This window comes from Thermobia domestica, chromosome 7, assembly GCF_964235325.1.
Source record: "Thermobia domestica chromosome 7, izTheDome1.hap1.1, whole genome shotgun sequence".
Classification (NCBI taxonomy): Eukaryota; Metazoa; Arthropoda; class Insecta; order Zygentoma; family Lepismatidae; genus Thermobia; species Thermobia domestica.
In genome coordinates, this window is record NC_137460.1 from 62,877,067 (window position 1) to 62,893,226 (window position 16,160).

At 37.9% G+C, this 16,160-nt stretch overlaps 1 protein-coding gene across 1 annotated transcript in view; it reads left to right on the plus strand.

Annotated features, from left to right (window-relative positions):
- The window catches only part of PpV (Protein phosphatase V), a 52,385-nt gene that overhangs the window by 6,919 nt on the left and 29,306 nt on the right, over positions 1-16,160 (plus strand). Inside the window, exons 3-4 of the mRNA XM_081764787.1 lie at positions 5,960-6,167; positions 15,461-15,540. Of these exons, the coding sequence (XP_081620913.1) occupies positions 5,960-6,167; positions 15,461-15,540 (288 nt within the window). The remainder of the gene's footprint in view (positions 1-5,959; positions 6,168-15,460; positions 15,541-16,160) is intronic.

The window sequence follows — 16,160 nt, forward strand, 5'->3', positions numbered from 1 at the left end:
TTTTTTTTACTAATTTTCAGCTTCTGAAGTGTTTTGAAAGTTACCCGTAGTGATTTGCCTACTTTGTGCAACGGTACGGCCACACAATTTTCATACTCGTCCCATTTCATCTTAGAACTGTCACTTTTACACTTTTTCAGCTCATCGAGCAATGACTCACTCTTCACGATACCGCTCTTGACGTTGCTCACTTGTACGGGCGGAAGTAAAGGTATCCTCAAAAGTTGAACCAGTATTTATTGTAAGACTAGGTACTTATTTTCTTAGGTAAAGTTTATGAAATTCCTTTAATCATAATTTTTCAACATACTCGTATTGATATTATAGCTATATAACCCAGCTATTGGACCTCTCCTTGACTGAAGTTTTAAAACATTCAAAAATAATGGCAAAAAAGAAGAAATAAAAAAAAAGAAAGGGAATGGGATTCGATCCGGAGTAAAAATGTTTTGCGAGTTTGTAGTATTTCACTCATCCACTGAGACTCGATTGAAGGGGATTCCTACTCTATACCATATATTGTGCTTCTCTAGCCGTAGTGCATCGCTTCGAGCTGTAAGAGAACAGTTTTTCTGTTTGTTCCTGTATTTGCGTATGAAATCTTGATTACATAAGTTAATATACGTTTGGCAGAATCTAGACCGATTGATACAACATTTTATAGTGTTTTAGGCTAGAGTCGCACTTATGAATAATTTTGGTGTTTTGAAGATGAAGAGGGTAAGATTATCAACTTGTGCAATCTTTCAATAAATGAGACTAATTTGTACTAGAAATTTGACTCCAATCTATCGATATTTTACTAATATTAACTAGGATTCACCTTGGTGTACGTATCATTTAATAGTTGCCGTTATTTTCAACCGGAACTTCTATCTTACTTAGCGGCATAATTCAAATCTTATGGCATCAGTCGTGACAGTTTAGAATTATAAAAGAAAAACCCTTTTTCTTCAAATAAAAATTATTTATACACAAATATCTCGCTATTATCAGTAACGAATGTTGCAATATTAGAGATATGAACTTTCACAGTATTACTCTGTAACTTTTCCTGAACTCAAAACTTCCCGGGTTGGTGTAGGTGTACTGTACAGTTACAAGCTTGAAACTGTGAACGGTACTAATTTTCTGGTTACGAATATTGTGATGCACTCAATATGTTTCGTACTGTTTTGACTTTCTATAAGCCCACATATTAATATTTCATTATCACATTTTTCCGTATAATAGAATTGATTAGCCCATTTCCACTTGTTTTTCGCAATGTATTAATTGTAATTCTAAAATAATTTCTCCTTTTTTTTTTTTTTTTTTTTCCCTATATTTTGTAGAAACAACAAGTGTTTCAACTAAATCGGTTGCTGTGAAATGAACGTTCAATAAAATATATCCAGTTTTGTATTTATATATATATATATATACAGGGTGACCGCGTGACTATGTTACAAAATTTAAGGGATGATTCCTGACACGGAAACAAGAGAAAAAGTTCAAATAAACTTTTGTCCAACGTACATAATTTCGGAGCTACAAGGTGCCGAAAGCGCGGGAAAGCTCTATAGCTCGACTATGGTGAATGATAGAGCTAATGCGGCATGGTCATGTCAAAGACACCGAAGCTGCTGTATTCAAAAATGCTTAGGTCGAGATCGTGCAATTCGTGCACAAGGGATTCCCCAAAGGAGCGTAGGGATTCCCGGATAATCTGTCAAGAAAGATGGGTCGAAAAGGATACGGATGAATAGCTGTCCCAACTGCTAGCAATAATGCGTCTGTACTAAGTCGATATCTCGCACAAGCACAAAATGGCGAACAGTTTTATACGTGCCATGTGTGGTTGCATAACGCGCACTAAATAAGGGTGGGGAAAATATGAAAGGAAAATGTGAATAATTTAGTACAAATGGTAAATACATGATAGTACATTGTCCTGTTCATTGTACGTATAGACGCGTTTAATAAAGGGAATAATCATGAAACGTACTAAAATGTTGTACAAACATCACACTATCATTGTTTTCTTTCATGTAGTTTTGTCATTGAAAGCAAGTAAAACTAAGGGGAAAAACCGGGGGATATGGGTGCTTTCTTCCAGGCAGAAACTTTATTTCATTTGATGATACGAGCCGAGGATACTTTTTACGAGAGGGGGATTTTTCCGCCATCCCATGTTAATTTGACCACTGCCAGAGAACAACAGTAAAATATCCGTTTCTTATCATTAGCCGTAATGTGCGTTACCCGAACATTGAAAAAGAACAAGGAAAAACAATTTATCAGGACGTTTGTTTTAGTCGCTGCTTCCGATGTTTTGCAGGACTAATTCCGAGATTTTGTCTAGAATGCTTAAAATGTCGTATTGTTATCGTTTAGAAGATATTTTGTTTTCACAGACGGTGCTATCACCTGAAATACACCACAGTTTGCAGGTTCGATCACAAGCATTTGTTCTTCCTTCTGTCGTAGAAAACAATCGAAGGTAAGGAAAGTATAAGACAACCCTACTAGAAGGTGTTGTGGAAGGTGGAAGGTCATTCTTCATGTGGTTTTGTTCGTAGCGTACGAGTTCCTTAGTGCAGTTTGTGCTTTGCTTGTTCGAATGTGAGATCAAATGGAGTATTCGATAGCAGAACTTGCGCACATGATATTTGTATACGGTCAAGCAAATGGCAACAGTCGACAAGCTAATAGGTTATATCGACTGAAGTATCCAAAAAGAAGACATCCAGCCCATACTATGTTTGCCAGACTTTTTCAACGCTTACGAGACACGGGGAATTTACAACCTCAATACTACGACCAAGGAAGACGAAGAACCACAAGTACTCCGAACTTTGAAGAACAAGTGCTTGACCGTTTCACCCAAGACCCAACAGTAAGTACCCGGAAAGTAGCACGTGAAAGGGGAGTAGCACAAGATACTGTTTGGAAAGTAGTACACGAGCAACAGTTACACCCCTATCACCCGCAGAGGGTTCAGGCCTTACGTCCAACTGACATTCAACCTCGCGTTCGGTTTTGAGAGTGGTTTCTCCAACGCTCTGTAATTGATCCACAGTTTGCTTCCTACCTGCTTTTCACCGACGAAGCTTGTTTTACGAAAGACGGGATATTTAATAGTCACAATAGTCATGTATGGGCAGACGAAAATCCTTATGCAATTGTGGAAAGGGGCCACCAAGACCGATTCGCCATAAATATGTGGGCGGATATTATCAGTGATCAGATAATAGGTCCATATTTACTACCACCACGATTAACTGCACCAGTGTATACGAGATTCCTGCGAGACATATTTCCAGAGTTATTAGAGGATGTCCCTCTCGGTGTTCGTCAACGGATGTGGTTTCAACATGATGGCGCCCCAGCCCACTTTTCAGCTAGTGCTCGAGAGTATTTGAATCAAACGTTTCGTGACAGATGGATTGGAAGAGGCGGTCCTTGTAATTGGCATGCACGTTCCCCAGATTTGCATCCACTTAATTTTTTCTTGTGGGGTCATGTCAAAACACTTGTCTATGAAACGTCTATAGACAACGCAGAAGAACTTAGCACGAATACTCGCTGTCTGTGATACTATAAGAACAGATCCTGGGTTGTTACAGCGGATGCATCAGAACTTACTGCGACGCTGTAACGCCTGTGTTGAAGTAGAGGGACGCCATGTCCATCACCTATTGTAGGATAATTGGGAGATTTGTCTCGTTTACAGGTAATTGATGATGTTCTTGGCTGCATTCAATCCTGCTGTAAAATGTTGATTGAAGACATTATTCCCATTCTTGTGACTTTTGTTTTTAGGAAACAACCTCTTTTGCATTATGGTTGTTTCGCTCAGTTTTGTTTATTTGTTTTCAATGACAACAATACATGGAAGAAAGACTAATAGTGTGATCCTTTTACAACATTTTAGAACGTTTCATGACTATTGCCTTTTATTAAATGCGTATGTTCAATGATAGGACAGCGTAATATCATGTATTTAACATTTGTACTAAATTATTCACATTTTCCTTTCATGTTTCCCATTCTTATTTAGTGCGCGTTATGCAACCACACATGGCACGTATAAAACTGTTCGCCATTTTGTGCTTGTGCGAGATATCGACTTAGTACAGACGCATTATTGCTAGCAGTTGGGACAGCTATTCATCCGCATCCTTTTCGACCCATCTTTCTTGACAGATTATCCGGGAATCCCTACGCTCCTTTGGGGAATCCCTACGCTCCTTTGGGGAATTGCACGATCTCGACCTAAGCATTTTTGAATACAGCAGCTTCGGTGTCTTTGACGTGATTATGCCGCATTAGCTCTATCATTCACCATAGTCGAGCTATAGAGCTTTGAATGTCAGTTTCCCACGCTTTCGGCACCTTGTAGCTCCGAAATTATGTACGTTGGACAAAAGTTTATTTGAACTTTTTTTCTTGTTTTCGTGTCAGGAATCATCCCTTAAATTTTGTAACACAGTCACGCGGTCACCCTGTATATATATATATATATATATATATATACAAAACTGGATATATTGTATCTTAATTTTTCTATAAGCTTTTGGACCGAATAATACTAATGATAACATATATTTTTGTGCATGCCAGTACTTTCTGCCAGGGTGCTCAGAGTACGGGAATTTCGTTATGAAACCGGAATTATACGGGTCTAAATCCAGAACATATATGATCCGCTCCTAATGCTTAATAAAAAAAGTAAGTTTTTGCTTGGATATCTTTGTTAAAAATAATAAAATGCGAGGTTCTGTAGCTAATAAAGTCTTACGAGAATATAAAGCACTGTGTTCGAAGCCTGAAGTTAAAGAAGCTGTAAAATCATTTATTAGGAAAGAATATATTTGAAACATATTCTGGCTAGATACATTCAACGATAAAATTAATTTTGAAAACCTTTTCAATTTTGTTCAATTGTTGTTGATACTGCCATATGGCAATGCCAGTCTTGTGCGTGGATTGTCGATTAACAAAGAATGTTTGGTTTCGAACCAAAAGGAACGCTCTTTGATAACACTATATTATTGAAGCAGTAAACAATGTAGGGGAAAAATGTGTATCGCAGAGAATGATTCCAGCAAGCATGCTACAAAAAGGCCCTTGAAAAACTGCATATCTTGAATGAATAAGAACAAAAAATTTTGGAGAAGAAGCAGCAGACTAGAGCAATCAAAGAGGTAGAAGAAAGAAAAAAGTGAAAACTGTTGGACGAAGCTACTCGGGAAATACAAGAGCAAATTGAAGATTTTTAAAAAAATGTAGGGTAAAATGATAGCACAAATTTAAAATTGCAAGACTGATCTTACTAGAAATCAAAATAAGTACACAGAGTCAAATCGTAAAATGTACGGAAAAAAGCAGGAATTATGCGGGGATTTCAAAAACACGATGGGCCGCAGAGGCTCAGTGACATTCACCACTGGTGTATGGGGTCCTTTGTTCGATTCTATCTCGGACCAAGTAAGCTTTGTGGTGGACAAACACCGTGTGCGTGGGTGTTCTCCCGTTTCCTCCCATTTTCTTCATTTCACTATTTGGTTCATTTCTCATCATCACCGTCTTCTTTAGCGTAGCCTAGCCGGCATATTCGTGGGACATAAAAGATTTTTTTTTTTTTCAAAATCATGATCGCTGAACATCCTGTCTGCTCATGATTCACACTTACAAATACATCACTTGTCATTTCTCAAAGTTTGTGTGTTATTGATTGTTTTGTAAGATAGGATCTATTAAATTTAAAGTAAGTGGAAATATTCCAAAACTGTAGCAAGAGGACATCATATATCTGAGCTCGGAAGACTTTTTGATCAGGTGAAGACAACAGCAGTTGTCGAAACTTGAGATTTATCATAATTGAATGAATAAATCCTTTCCATTCTTTTAACACTTAATAAAATTATTTTAAAATGGGCTGCCTTGCATAATAAAATGATTTTTTTTTTTTCAGTTCTATGATTTAGAAGAGCTCTTCCGCACTGGAGGTCAAGTGCCTGATACGAACTACATTTTCATGGGGGATTTCGTCGACAGGGGATACTACAGCTTGGAGACTTTCACACGGCTATTAACACTCAAAGCAAAGTGGCCAGACCGTATTACGTTGTTACGGGGAAATCATGAATCTCGGCAAATAACCCAAGTATATGGATTTTATGGTAAGTGAGTTTTAATTACTTTATATATTTGATTGATGTGAATATAAGTAAATCAAAATGATATTTTTTAAATCAAGGATCTTATTCCTTTCGACTTTATAAAGTTGGCATCGCTTTCCTGAATCATGGACCTGTCTGTCGGGAATGGTGGCTATAGATGAGTAAAAAAAAATAAACATTTATTATACTTAAACTATTCTATGCACAAGTACCGAAAGTCTTGTAGAATGGATATATCCATCTATTAACAAGTACTAGAGTTACCGAGTTATCGAGAAGCGGTTTCTTGGAGTTCACGCTTCAGGAATAGGTTCCGAATCATCCGCTAACTCTCTATTGAAACCGGAATTGGTAAAAATAAAAAAAAAAATCGGATTCTATGTTAGTCGCCATAGAACAAACCGGTAAGAGATAGCGGTAAGTTTTTTTAATTGATTCAGCGTTTGAAGAAAAGATAATATCTTGACCCACATCTCTCCACAAAAACTGGAAGTGGTTGAAATTTAGTATTACTTCTGGTTTCAATATTAATCTTCGCAGAGCAAAAACGGTAAGAGATAATCGATTCAGCGTCTCAACGATAGTTTCCGTATACCCGTTAGCCTTATAGTTAAACCGAAAATGGTAGAAATTAACGATTTCCAGTTACAATGACGATCGCCATAGAACTAAAACGGTAAGATATAATGAGAATGGTACTTTGGAGTTGATTCAGCGTCCCAAGAGTAGGTTTCATTTCCTGCGTTAACTCTATTCAAATTGGAAATGGTAGAAATTAACATGTTTCAGATTCAACGTTGGTTGCCATAATACTAAAATGGAAATATATAACGACAAGCGGTTTTCTTGGGATCGATTCAGCGTCTGAAGGAAAGATAATATCTTCACCTGCATCTATCTGCAGATAAAACTTGCACATTCTAGAATGAACGTGACCGGGCATCGTGTTGAAATGTAGAGTTGCGGAGTTGTGAACGAAGGATATGACACTGACCTCTAGAAATTCCCCTAATGTAGCAAGCACCGTGTGCGTGGGTTTTCTCGGGGTTCTCCCGTTTCCTCCCACTTTCTTCATTCCACCATTTCATTCATTACTCATTATCACCGTCTCCTTTAGCCTAACCGGCATAACCGTGGGACGTAAAACTCAAAATTTCATTTCATTTTCCCCTAATGTAGCAGTCGGCATCCAGATTTGTGAAGAAACGGTATGGCGTTGACCTCTCAAACTTCTTTAATGTAGTAGTCACTGGTAAGGTTATCTTCAGTGCTTAGCAATCGAAATGGCGTGATCAACTTAATACCGCCTATCATCGTACCTACCAGCTGCTATGATGCTTGACAGTGCATGTTGACAAATTGCGCTCACCACGATAGTATCTAACGCATATGTGGGCATCACTCTAGGACAGGTTAGCAGAGGCGGCTTTTGGGGCGGGCGAAACGGGCCGTTGCCTGGGGTCTTGTGCAGAGAAGGGCCCCGCACATTAACTCAAGTATTTGCAACATTGCATATTTTAATTTAAAAAAAGTATATATGAGAGAAAATATATAAAATATAACACAAACTTAATAAGCATACTAGAAATAATATGTACTAATAATCCTAAATGGCACTAACATTTAAGTTATTTTGCACAGCCTAAACTAAAACTGTTTAGAAATTATCTGATAAGCTTACAAAGAGTATATAGATCAATATTCTAAGCGAGCAGTTTGTCTTTGTGTATTAGATAGTATCCATTTGTAGAATGTTTTATTGAGATTTATAACAACAGACTTGTCAACCTGTACAGCTTTAGTATTTTAGTAAACATCTACCATGCGAAACGTACGTGCGAGTTGAAAATTAGCAAATGCTGTGTTCGTTAGTGGTGTATAATTATTTTTTCTTCGATCTAAAGGTAGGCAATAGTGATGTGAAGGCAGATTACAAGAAAAACTTTTGGTTTAATTATTGGTTAAAAAACTCCTAAGCGTTTCGGTTTGGATATTTTAATTGGAATGTCACGTGAAGCCTGAAAGTTCTTAGATATTTTGGTTTATTGTGTGTTACGCGTGATCGGGATGTCGGTAGAAAATTTGAATCAGGAAGTACCAAAAGAAAGAAAAAATAATAATAAAAGAAGAAGGGAGCTAGAAGAACAACTTCGTGGATCATTGTCCAAATATTTAGAAACTGAAAATCAAGTTAAAGAAAAAGGGTTAGTGTGTGAATCTGTTGGTAAAACTGAGTATGAATATACAATGGCAGTTGAAGTAGAAGTGGGACCCAGCAGCAGCGTTGAGGTACTACAGCCAGTACTACAGTTTGTGGAATCATCGCGTTCGCCCTCATCCGCAATTTCTCACCCACCAGCGGAGTCACCAACAAATGAAAGTGTTCGTGAAGGTCTAATGGAAATGTGGAGAATGACACAGGATTATGGCCACACAAAATGAGTCATAAGTAGACACACGATTTTGTGGTAAATAAGAATTCGTAATTTCGTTATAAAAATATGCGTAAAGCAGGATAAAGTCGTTGAATAAAAATTCAATGTAAGAACACTAGTTTCCCTGGCAATTACAATTAGTTACCTTTTATTTCACCTCAATTTCCACTAATCAGTCATCATGTCATGAGCTCATGCATGACTATATTAAACAATATTTGAGAGGTTTTAAGAAATAACATTAAGCATCCTCATTGAATAAAAAGTTGGAAGTTGTAAAGCTCTAGATAACTGGCCCACCATATGAAGTACAAGGAACAAAATTTTAAAAGTACTATTTGCACCATAAAAATAATAATAAAAAAAAAAAAAAAAAAAAAAAATCTGTTGTGATAATTTCGTGAGATGTAGAAAGCTGAAATAGTGTGAGCAGGGCAAAGATTAAAATAAAACAGTAATCAAAACGTTTGAATGGAAATAATTTTGATTGGTTGCTAGATTAGATTTTAACGTCCTTTGTCAGCAACGTGGCTATATAGGACGGGACGTACTGGTTTAAAGTGGGCTCCGAACCACTACTCGGGTTTGTAACCGAGGCTTAAGCTCCCAGTAGTGTTTGAACCTGCGATCACGCGCGTCAAAAACGAGCTCTAGCCATGTGGCCATGAAGGATCTATGAATGCAAATACATATCACGTGATTTTCACACATTTTCACGCTAAACAAAATCAACGCGTACAAAGAAAACACGTATAAGTTTTCACCACTAAGTAAGCGTTTACTCACGGTCAAGTATGCAGAAGGAAAAAATAATGGTAATAAATGAATCGTAAAAGTGTCGAAAAATTGTCACTTTTGCGTAATTTCGTGGAATATCGAGACTTGTTGCAGCTTTCGCTAATTCGACAAAATTTCGCGTTTAATCGCTAGCGTTATATAGGCTAACAAGTAGTGAATATATATATATATATATATATATATATATATATATTTAAGTACACAACACTGATACATTTCGCGTTTTCGCGTGTCACCAAAAAATCATGTCTCTAGTGATAATGAGTGTGTAAGGACACTATTCAAGCGAAAGTAGATGTGTTTTCCGTGAATGAAAATGGACGGCGTTTTAGCGAATTTCACTATATTAGAATTTTAAGAAGTGGTGAGAATCAAGACAGGTGTTGGATGATTTATTCCAAAGCAAAAGATGTCAATGTTTACTGTTTTGCATGTCGTTTGTTTTCTTGTGTAAGTACAAGTTTCGGTTCTTATAGGGGAATGAATGATTGGAAGTATCTTGGTGATAATGTGAAATCTTACGAAACGAGCAAGCCCCTCAAAGTGTATTGAAATGGTTAGATTTGGAAAAAGGACTTAACACTCGCAACAACTATCGACACCATGCCTCAGACTCAAATTGAAGCAGAAAAGTAGCGCTGGAAAGAAAGTTTGGCAAGGTTGCTCACAATCGTGCAGTATTTAGCATGCAAAGAGAAACTGGATTCAAATTCCAATAGTAATTTTTTGGACTTAGTCAAGTTGATAGCTTTATTTGGTTCAACCCTGCGAGATCATTTGCAACAAGCGATAAACAAGGAATTTCAGGACAATTACCTTGGAAATAATAACAGATGAACTTACACAACTGCTTGCAACCAACGTCAAAGCTGAAATTATGAAGAAAGTGATGAAGAGTAAGTACTTTTCAATCAGGGGAAAGATATCGCTAGTGTTTAACAGCTTTTACTGATAACTGCGTTTTAACAAAACCACAGGAGCATTTTGTGGGCTTTATAGTAGTTCTCACCGAAATTGAACAACTGGGACTATTCGTTGCAAAGGCGCAAATGTGCGTGGAGAAAAAAAAGCGGCGTGCAAAGAATTCTAATGTAAATCTCGTTTATTTTTTAAACTATGTGGAATTCACAATTGAAACTTGGTAGTGGGAGACGTGGAAAGTTCCTGAACACGTACAGTCGTCCTTTGGAATTCTACAAAGATTGTACGCACTTTTTTCTGGCTCAAGTGAAAGATAGTCTGTTCTTAAGGAACATGTCAAAATTTCTTTGAAACCTTTCTCGGAAACAAGATGAGAATGCAAAGTAGAATCCGTCTAAGCAGTCGTACCAGCTTAACAATGTGTACGATGCACTGCAAAGTTTGTCTGAAAGAAGTGCAGACTGTGTATTGGTCAGTGAGTGCCAGTCACTACAAACAAAAATAACAACTTCCGAATTTGTCATCAGTAAAGTGTGTCAAGATGAGAAAATGAACTTTGATGTGACAAGGAAGCACTTGAAAGTGTTTCTGAAATGGCTTGAAGACTACCAGGAAAGTGGCTTTCAGACAACGCTGCTAACAGCGAGAGAAGTCGCAGAAGTGAGAATGGAAACCATTTTCAAGATTGTCAGAAAAAGAAAGAAAACAATTCTCTAACAAAGCTGAGGACGAGGACCGAGAGCTTTGTGCAGAAGACTGCTTCAAAATAGAATATTTCTATGTAATTATTGATATGATCCGACCAAGCTGAACTACGATTCGAAGCTCTGAAGAAACATGAACACACATTTGGTTTTCTATACCAGGTTAAAAATGTGACTGACATGAGCGACGAAGACCTTATGAAGTGCTGCAAGAACTTAGAACAAACATTAACTGCCGAAGAAGAAAGTGGCATAGATGAACTGGAACTGTTTAAAGAATTGAAAATGTTCTCTTGAGCCTTTGATGGCGAAAATAACCTACTATCAGTGCTTAAATATATAAGTGAAAACAATTGGAGGGAATCTACCCTAATGTAGACATTGCTTTACGAATACTATGAACAATACCGGTTACCGTTACATCTGCAGAGAAGAGCTTTTTAATACTAAAACTCATAAAAATATACTTCAGGAGCACAATGTCCCAACAGAGACTGACTGCTCTCGCCCTTCTCTCCATCGAAAACGACGTGGCTTCTTCTTTAGAGTATAGCGCTTTGATAGAAGAATTCAGTCAACTGAAACGTCGCAAGCTGTTTTTTTAAAGTAAACATTCTAGTTTCCTGTGTTTTATTTTAGAGCAGTATGTACTTTAATTCATCTTACAACAGCAATTTGTTTTACGCAAAAGCTTAGAAAATATGGTTGCGCGAGTGTCCCCAATCCAAATAGCAGGGCTCCACGGCGCCAACTCGCCCAGGGCCCCGCAAGAACAAAGGCCGCCTCTACAGGTTAGAGCATGACTTGTTCGAAAACACCACTGTCTTACATTCAGCACACCACTAATTGTATTCACACTCCCATTATAAGTTGCCAATAAGTCTATTCCCGTTACTGTGCGATAGCTTCGACCCAGCACTATAGACGGCACTCTACGGTCACTTACAACCATGTTGGCAAAATGTCGGTCATCCCGTGGTATAGCCGTTGCACACTCGGAGCTCTCTCGTTGCTGTGCCCATATGGACAGCGAACGCGCCGTGGAAGACGGCCGATTCGATTGCCGATTGGAGCTCATGTGGTTCAGATCTCACCTTAAGCTGTAACTTTACTTCTCATATAGCCTTGCTGCTAAGGTTTGCCAACTCTGAAAAATAAAATTGCCGGCACCCCTGAAAATTCCCTATGATATACACCTAAGTGTTAAGCATCTCTGTTCGGACCCATCCATGAGAAGGAAATGTACTGTCGTGGACAAAAGTGCATTAGCATCTGTATTCTGCTTAGTCTTGTTCACATCAACCATAGGTTTGTGGGCAACATGGAAATTTTAAAACTTTTCTCTCGCTTGGGAGAGCTGTTTTATACTTTGATAAGGCCTCTTCTTCGTAACTGCATCTGGATATTCCATCCTTGGTCTTCCTCTTCCTGGTGTTCTTTCTGCCTTTTCCTCTATCAGCACAGTGTTCCAATCGGAGTGTCGAATAAGATGGCCAAGCATGCTGTTTCTTCTTTTTTCTATTATCTTCATGATCTGTCGTCCTTCATTAGCTTCCTTTAGTACGTCTTCATTCCTTTTCCTTTCGGTCCGTGATATGCGCAGCATTCTGCGCCAACACCACTTTTCAAATGCCATCACAATTGATTTGTTTATTCTGATGTGCCGTTCCATGATCAACCGTAAAATCAGTATTGATGTTCCTCTTTTCCTCCTGAATCCAAACTGGTCCTCCGATAACCGTTCTTTGATCTTCCCCTCTATTCGTTGTGCGATAATTTTGCACAGTATTTTTGATGCATGGGAAAACAAACGTAACGTTGTGTGTTCTTCGCATTTCCGTGCGCCTTTTCTCTTTGGGATAAGTACCAATATGCTTTTCTCGAAGTCTCTTGGTATTTTTCCCGAGATGTACATTTCATTTATAAGATTAAATAGTTTCTTCTTTGTTGCTATTTCGAGATTCTTAATCATTTTTCCGTTGGTGTTTGATCTATTCCTGGGGCTTTACCATGTTGCATTTTTTCCAAAGCATTGTCAAATTCGCACTGTAAAATTGATGGTCCTAATTCATTTTCGTCGACGTCTTGTTCCCTCTGTATCTCTTCTACGTTCACTCTGTCTCCTTTGTAGAGTTCTTCAATGTATTCCTTCCATCTTCTTGTTATCTACTCCTCTTCTATTAGCCTTGTTCCGTCCTTGTCTATGATAATGTCTGTGCGTTTCTTTTTCTCATCGAACTGTTTTCTAACCTTTCTATATACCGTTTCTGTATTGCCTTTGACTACATTTTGCTCAATTTCTTTGCATAAATTGTTTATCCAGTTTTCTCTGACCACCTTCACTTCTCTGTTGTGATTTCTGCACCTTCTGTATTCCTCCTCTTTGTTATTTTGAACTGTCTTCTTTGCTCCATCATTTCCAATATTTCTGCTGTTATCCAGGGTTTATATTGGGTTCTCGTTTCTCTTCCTATGTGCTCGTCGGCAGCTTTTGTAGTCGTTACTTTCATGGCTTCCCATTTCGAGTCGATGTCATCACCTGCTAAAGCTACCGTAGACGTCTCATTGTATGCCGCATTTCCAAATTCCCTGTTCATGTTTTCATCTCTTCTTAGCTTGATTGTGTTCCATTTTTGTTTCTCGTTTCTTCTTTAGTCGGAGTTCGCTCTTCATCAAAACTAAATTATGGTCTGAGTCAACGTCTGCTCCTGGGTAACTCTTACTGTTCTTCACTTGATTTCTAAATGCTGTCGGACCAGTATATAGTGTATTCGATATATTTCTTTGTCTACTGGTGTTGTCCATGTGTATCTTCTTCTTAGTGGTTGTTCGAAGAGGGTGTTTGTTACAGTCAGATTATGGCTTTTGCAGAACTCAATTAATCGTGTACCTCTCGCATTCCTTTCTCCTAGGCCGAAATTCCTAGTTACATTCTCTTCTTTGCCTTCGCTGACTACTGCGTTCCAGTCACCCATGATGATTAAATTGTCCTGGTCTTCAACTTTCATCAATACTTCTATTTGCTCATATGTTTCTTCTACTTCCTCATCCGTGTAGCTTGATGTAGGCATATGTACTTGGGTTATCGTCATATTTCTCGGTTCGGTTGCTATCTTCAACATTATTATCTTTTCATTGTATTTCCAACTGCCTATAACTTTGTCCTATCTTCTTATTCAAGACAAAACCGACTCCTGCTGTACCGTTTACAGCTCCTGAGTAAATCATTCTGAAGCCTCCGCTCCACATGTCTCCTCCATCAGGCCATCTAACTTCGCTAATTCCCAAGATATCTATCTTCATGTGTTCCATTTCTTTCTTCAGGTTTTCCAGTTCTCTACACTAACAGCGATCGCACATTCCAGGTTCCTATCCTGCAGGGGTTTCGTTTGATGACAACCGAGGAGGCCCTGCTGTTTCCCTCCACTGCCGGGGACGACCCTCTGTGTAACAGTAGTGTCGTATTCCCTAATATTACATTCTCTTATTTCTCTTTCCATGTTGTTTTCTAGGGACTGAGTAAAGTGGTGGTCCTTCCACCTCGCAGTGAAAGTCATAGAGGACATCCTGCCTCTGCCTGTTTTTGTCCACATCTAAGCCTTGCCGATGTCAATCATCTTCAGCTACCGTGTGGTAATGGTAGAGCTACTGCCCACTACCATAATTCTCTCTCCGTCTAACTCCTACCCCTAAAGACCTGTCCGGCATGGGAAGCCCTCTGATAGCGAAGCTATCTCCGGCATAGTTTTTGGGATCATTAGAGTACGCAAGCCCCTCCCACCCCATCCCACCGTGGCAAAGTGGAGTTATTGTCACTTATAAGCTTAATAGGTGCATTGTGCTAAAAATGAGAAACTAAAGTCGGATTGATAATTTTTTTATTGTATTTGTCAGTAACTGCCACTTCTTTAAAATTATCAAAACTGATAAATGAAAGTATATTAATCCTTAAATGACAATTTTGGATTTACAAAAAGAAATTTACTCTTTAAACTTATACTTCAACTACAAACTTCAACATTGAAGGATTTTGAAGTTCGATTTTTTATTCTGGATTACAGATTTCAAAATACCGGTTATAAAGGAACTGGTAAAAAGTTCGTACCGGTCTCCGGCCTTAAAGAAAATAACAGCAATATTTCCGGCCAGGGTGGTGAAATACCGACCAGTTGGCAACCCTACTCGCTGCTGAAAGGGACTGTAAACTTCAATCCAAACAAAGCTTTGCACACGATCCACTACCACGTCATCGCTGCGTGTTTTATCTGTTTTTTCTTACCTCATTCATGTAAAACATCACTTTTCTACATATAATTTTAATGTTGTATTATGTTGTCACATCTGTTAAATATATTATAAGTTCTTTATTTTACATACGTGTTGGTGTAGAATACAAGCTTTTGAAATTCAAAATTGGCTTTTTCTTTCTTTACAGATGAGTGTCAAAATAAATATGGTAATGCAAATGCATGGCGGTATTGCTGTAGAGTCTTTGATCTCCTTACGATAGCTGCTGTAAGTAACATTTTGTTTTCCTGTAAACTTTAATTTATGTTAGTATTACGTCTTTCTGTAATTTGAAACGTGAACTTTGAAATGTGCAATATCACGTTTAATTTTCTTTGTAAATGATTTTTCGTTTAAACTCGATCAATATAACTTTATGAATAATATGACAGTATTTTAATTACAGCATAGCACGATCAGATAATTAGTATAGTGACCATAATTTGTAACTTAATTTTTTTTTATTATGTATTTGTTTGCTTCTGTGTTAATCTTTTTATTATCTGACATACATTAATTAATGTGAAAGCCTAATTTCAGACACACTAATTCAACATGCTATGCTACAAACATAGCACAGGTATACTGTATAGATATAAGCAGAATGTTATTAACCAGAATATTATTAATGACAAATATTTCTATAATCATAAGTATTTATAAGTTTGAGAATGAATATTTGAAAGGAAAATAAATCATTGTAGGATGACACGGTGGCTTAGTGTTAGAGTGAGTGAGTGTGTGAGTGAGTAGGGGGGATCAATGGGGACCTCAGCATCGAGGCTATATGTCCCCGTCACGATTGCCGCGGTTGCTCAGGACTCCAACATTAAAAGAACAGACTAAAA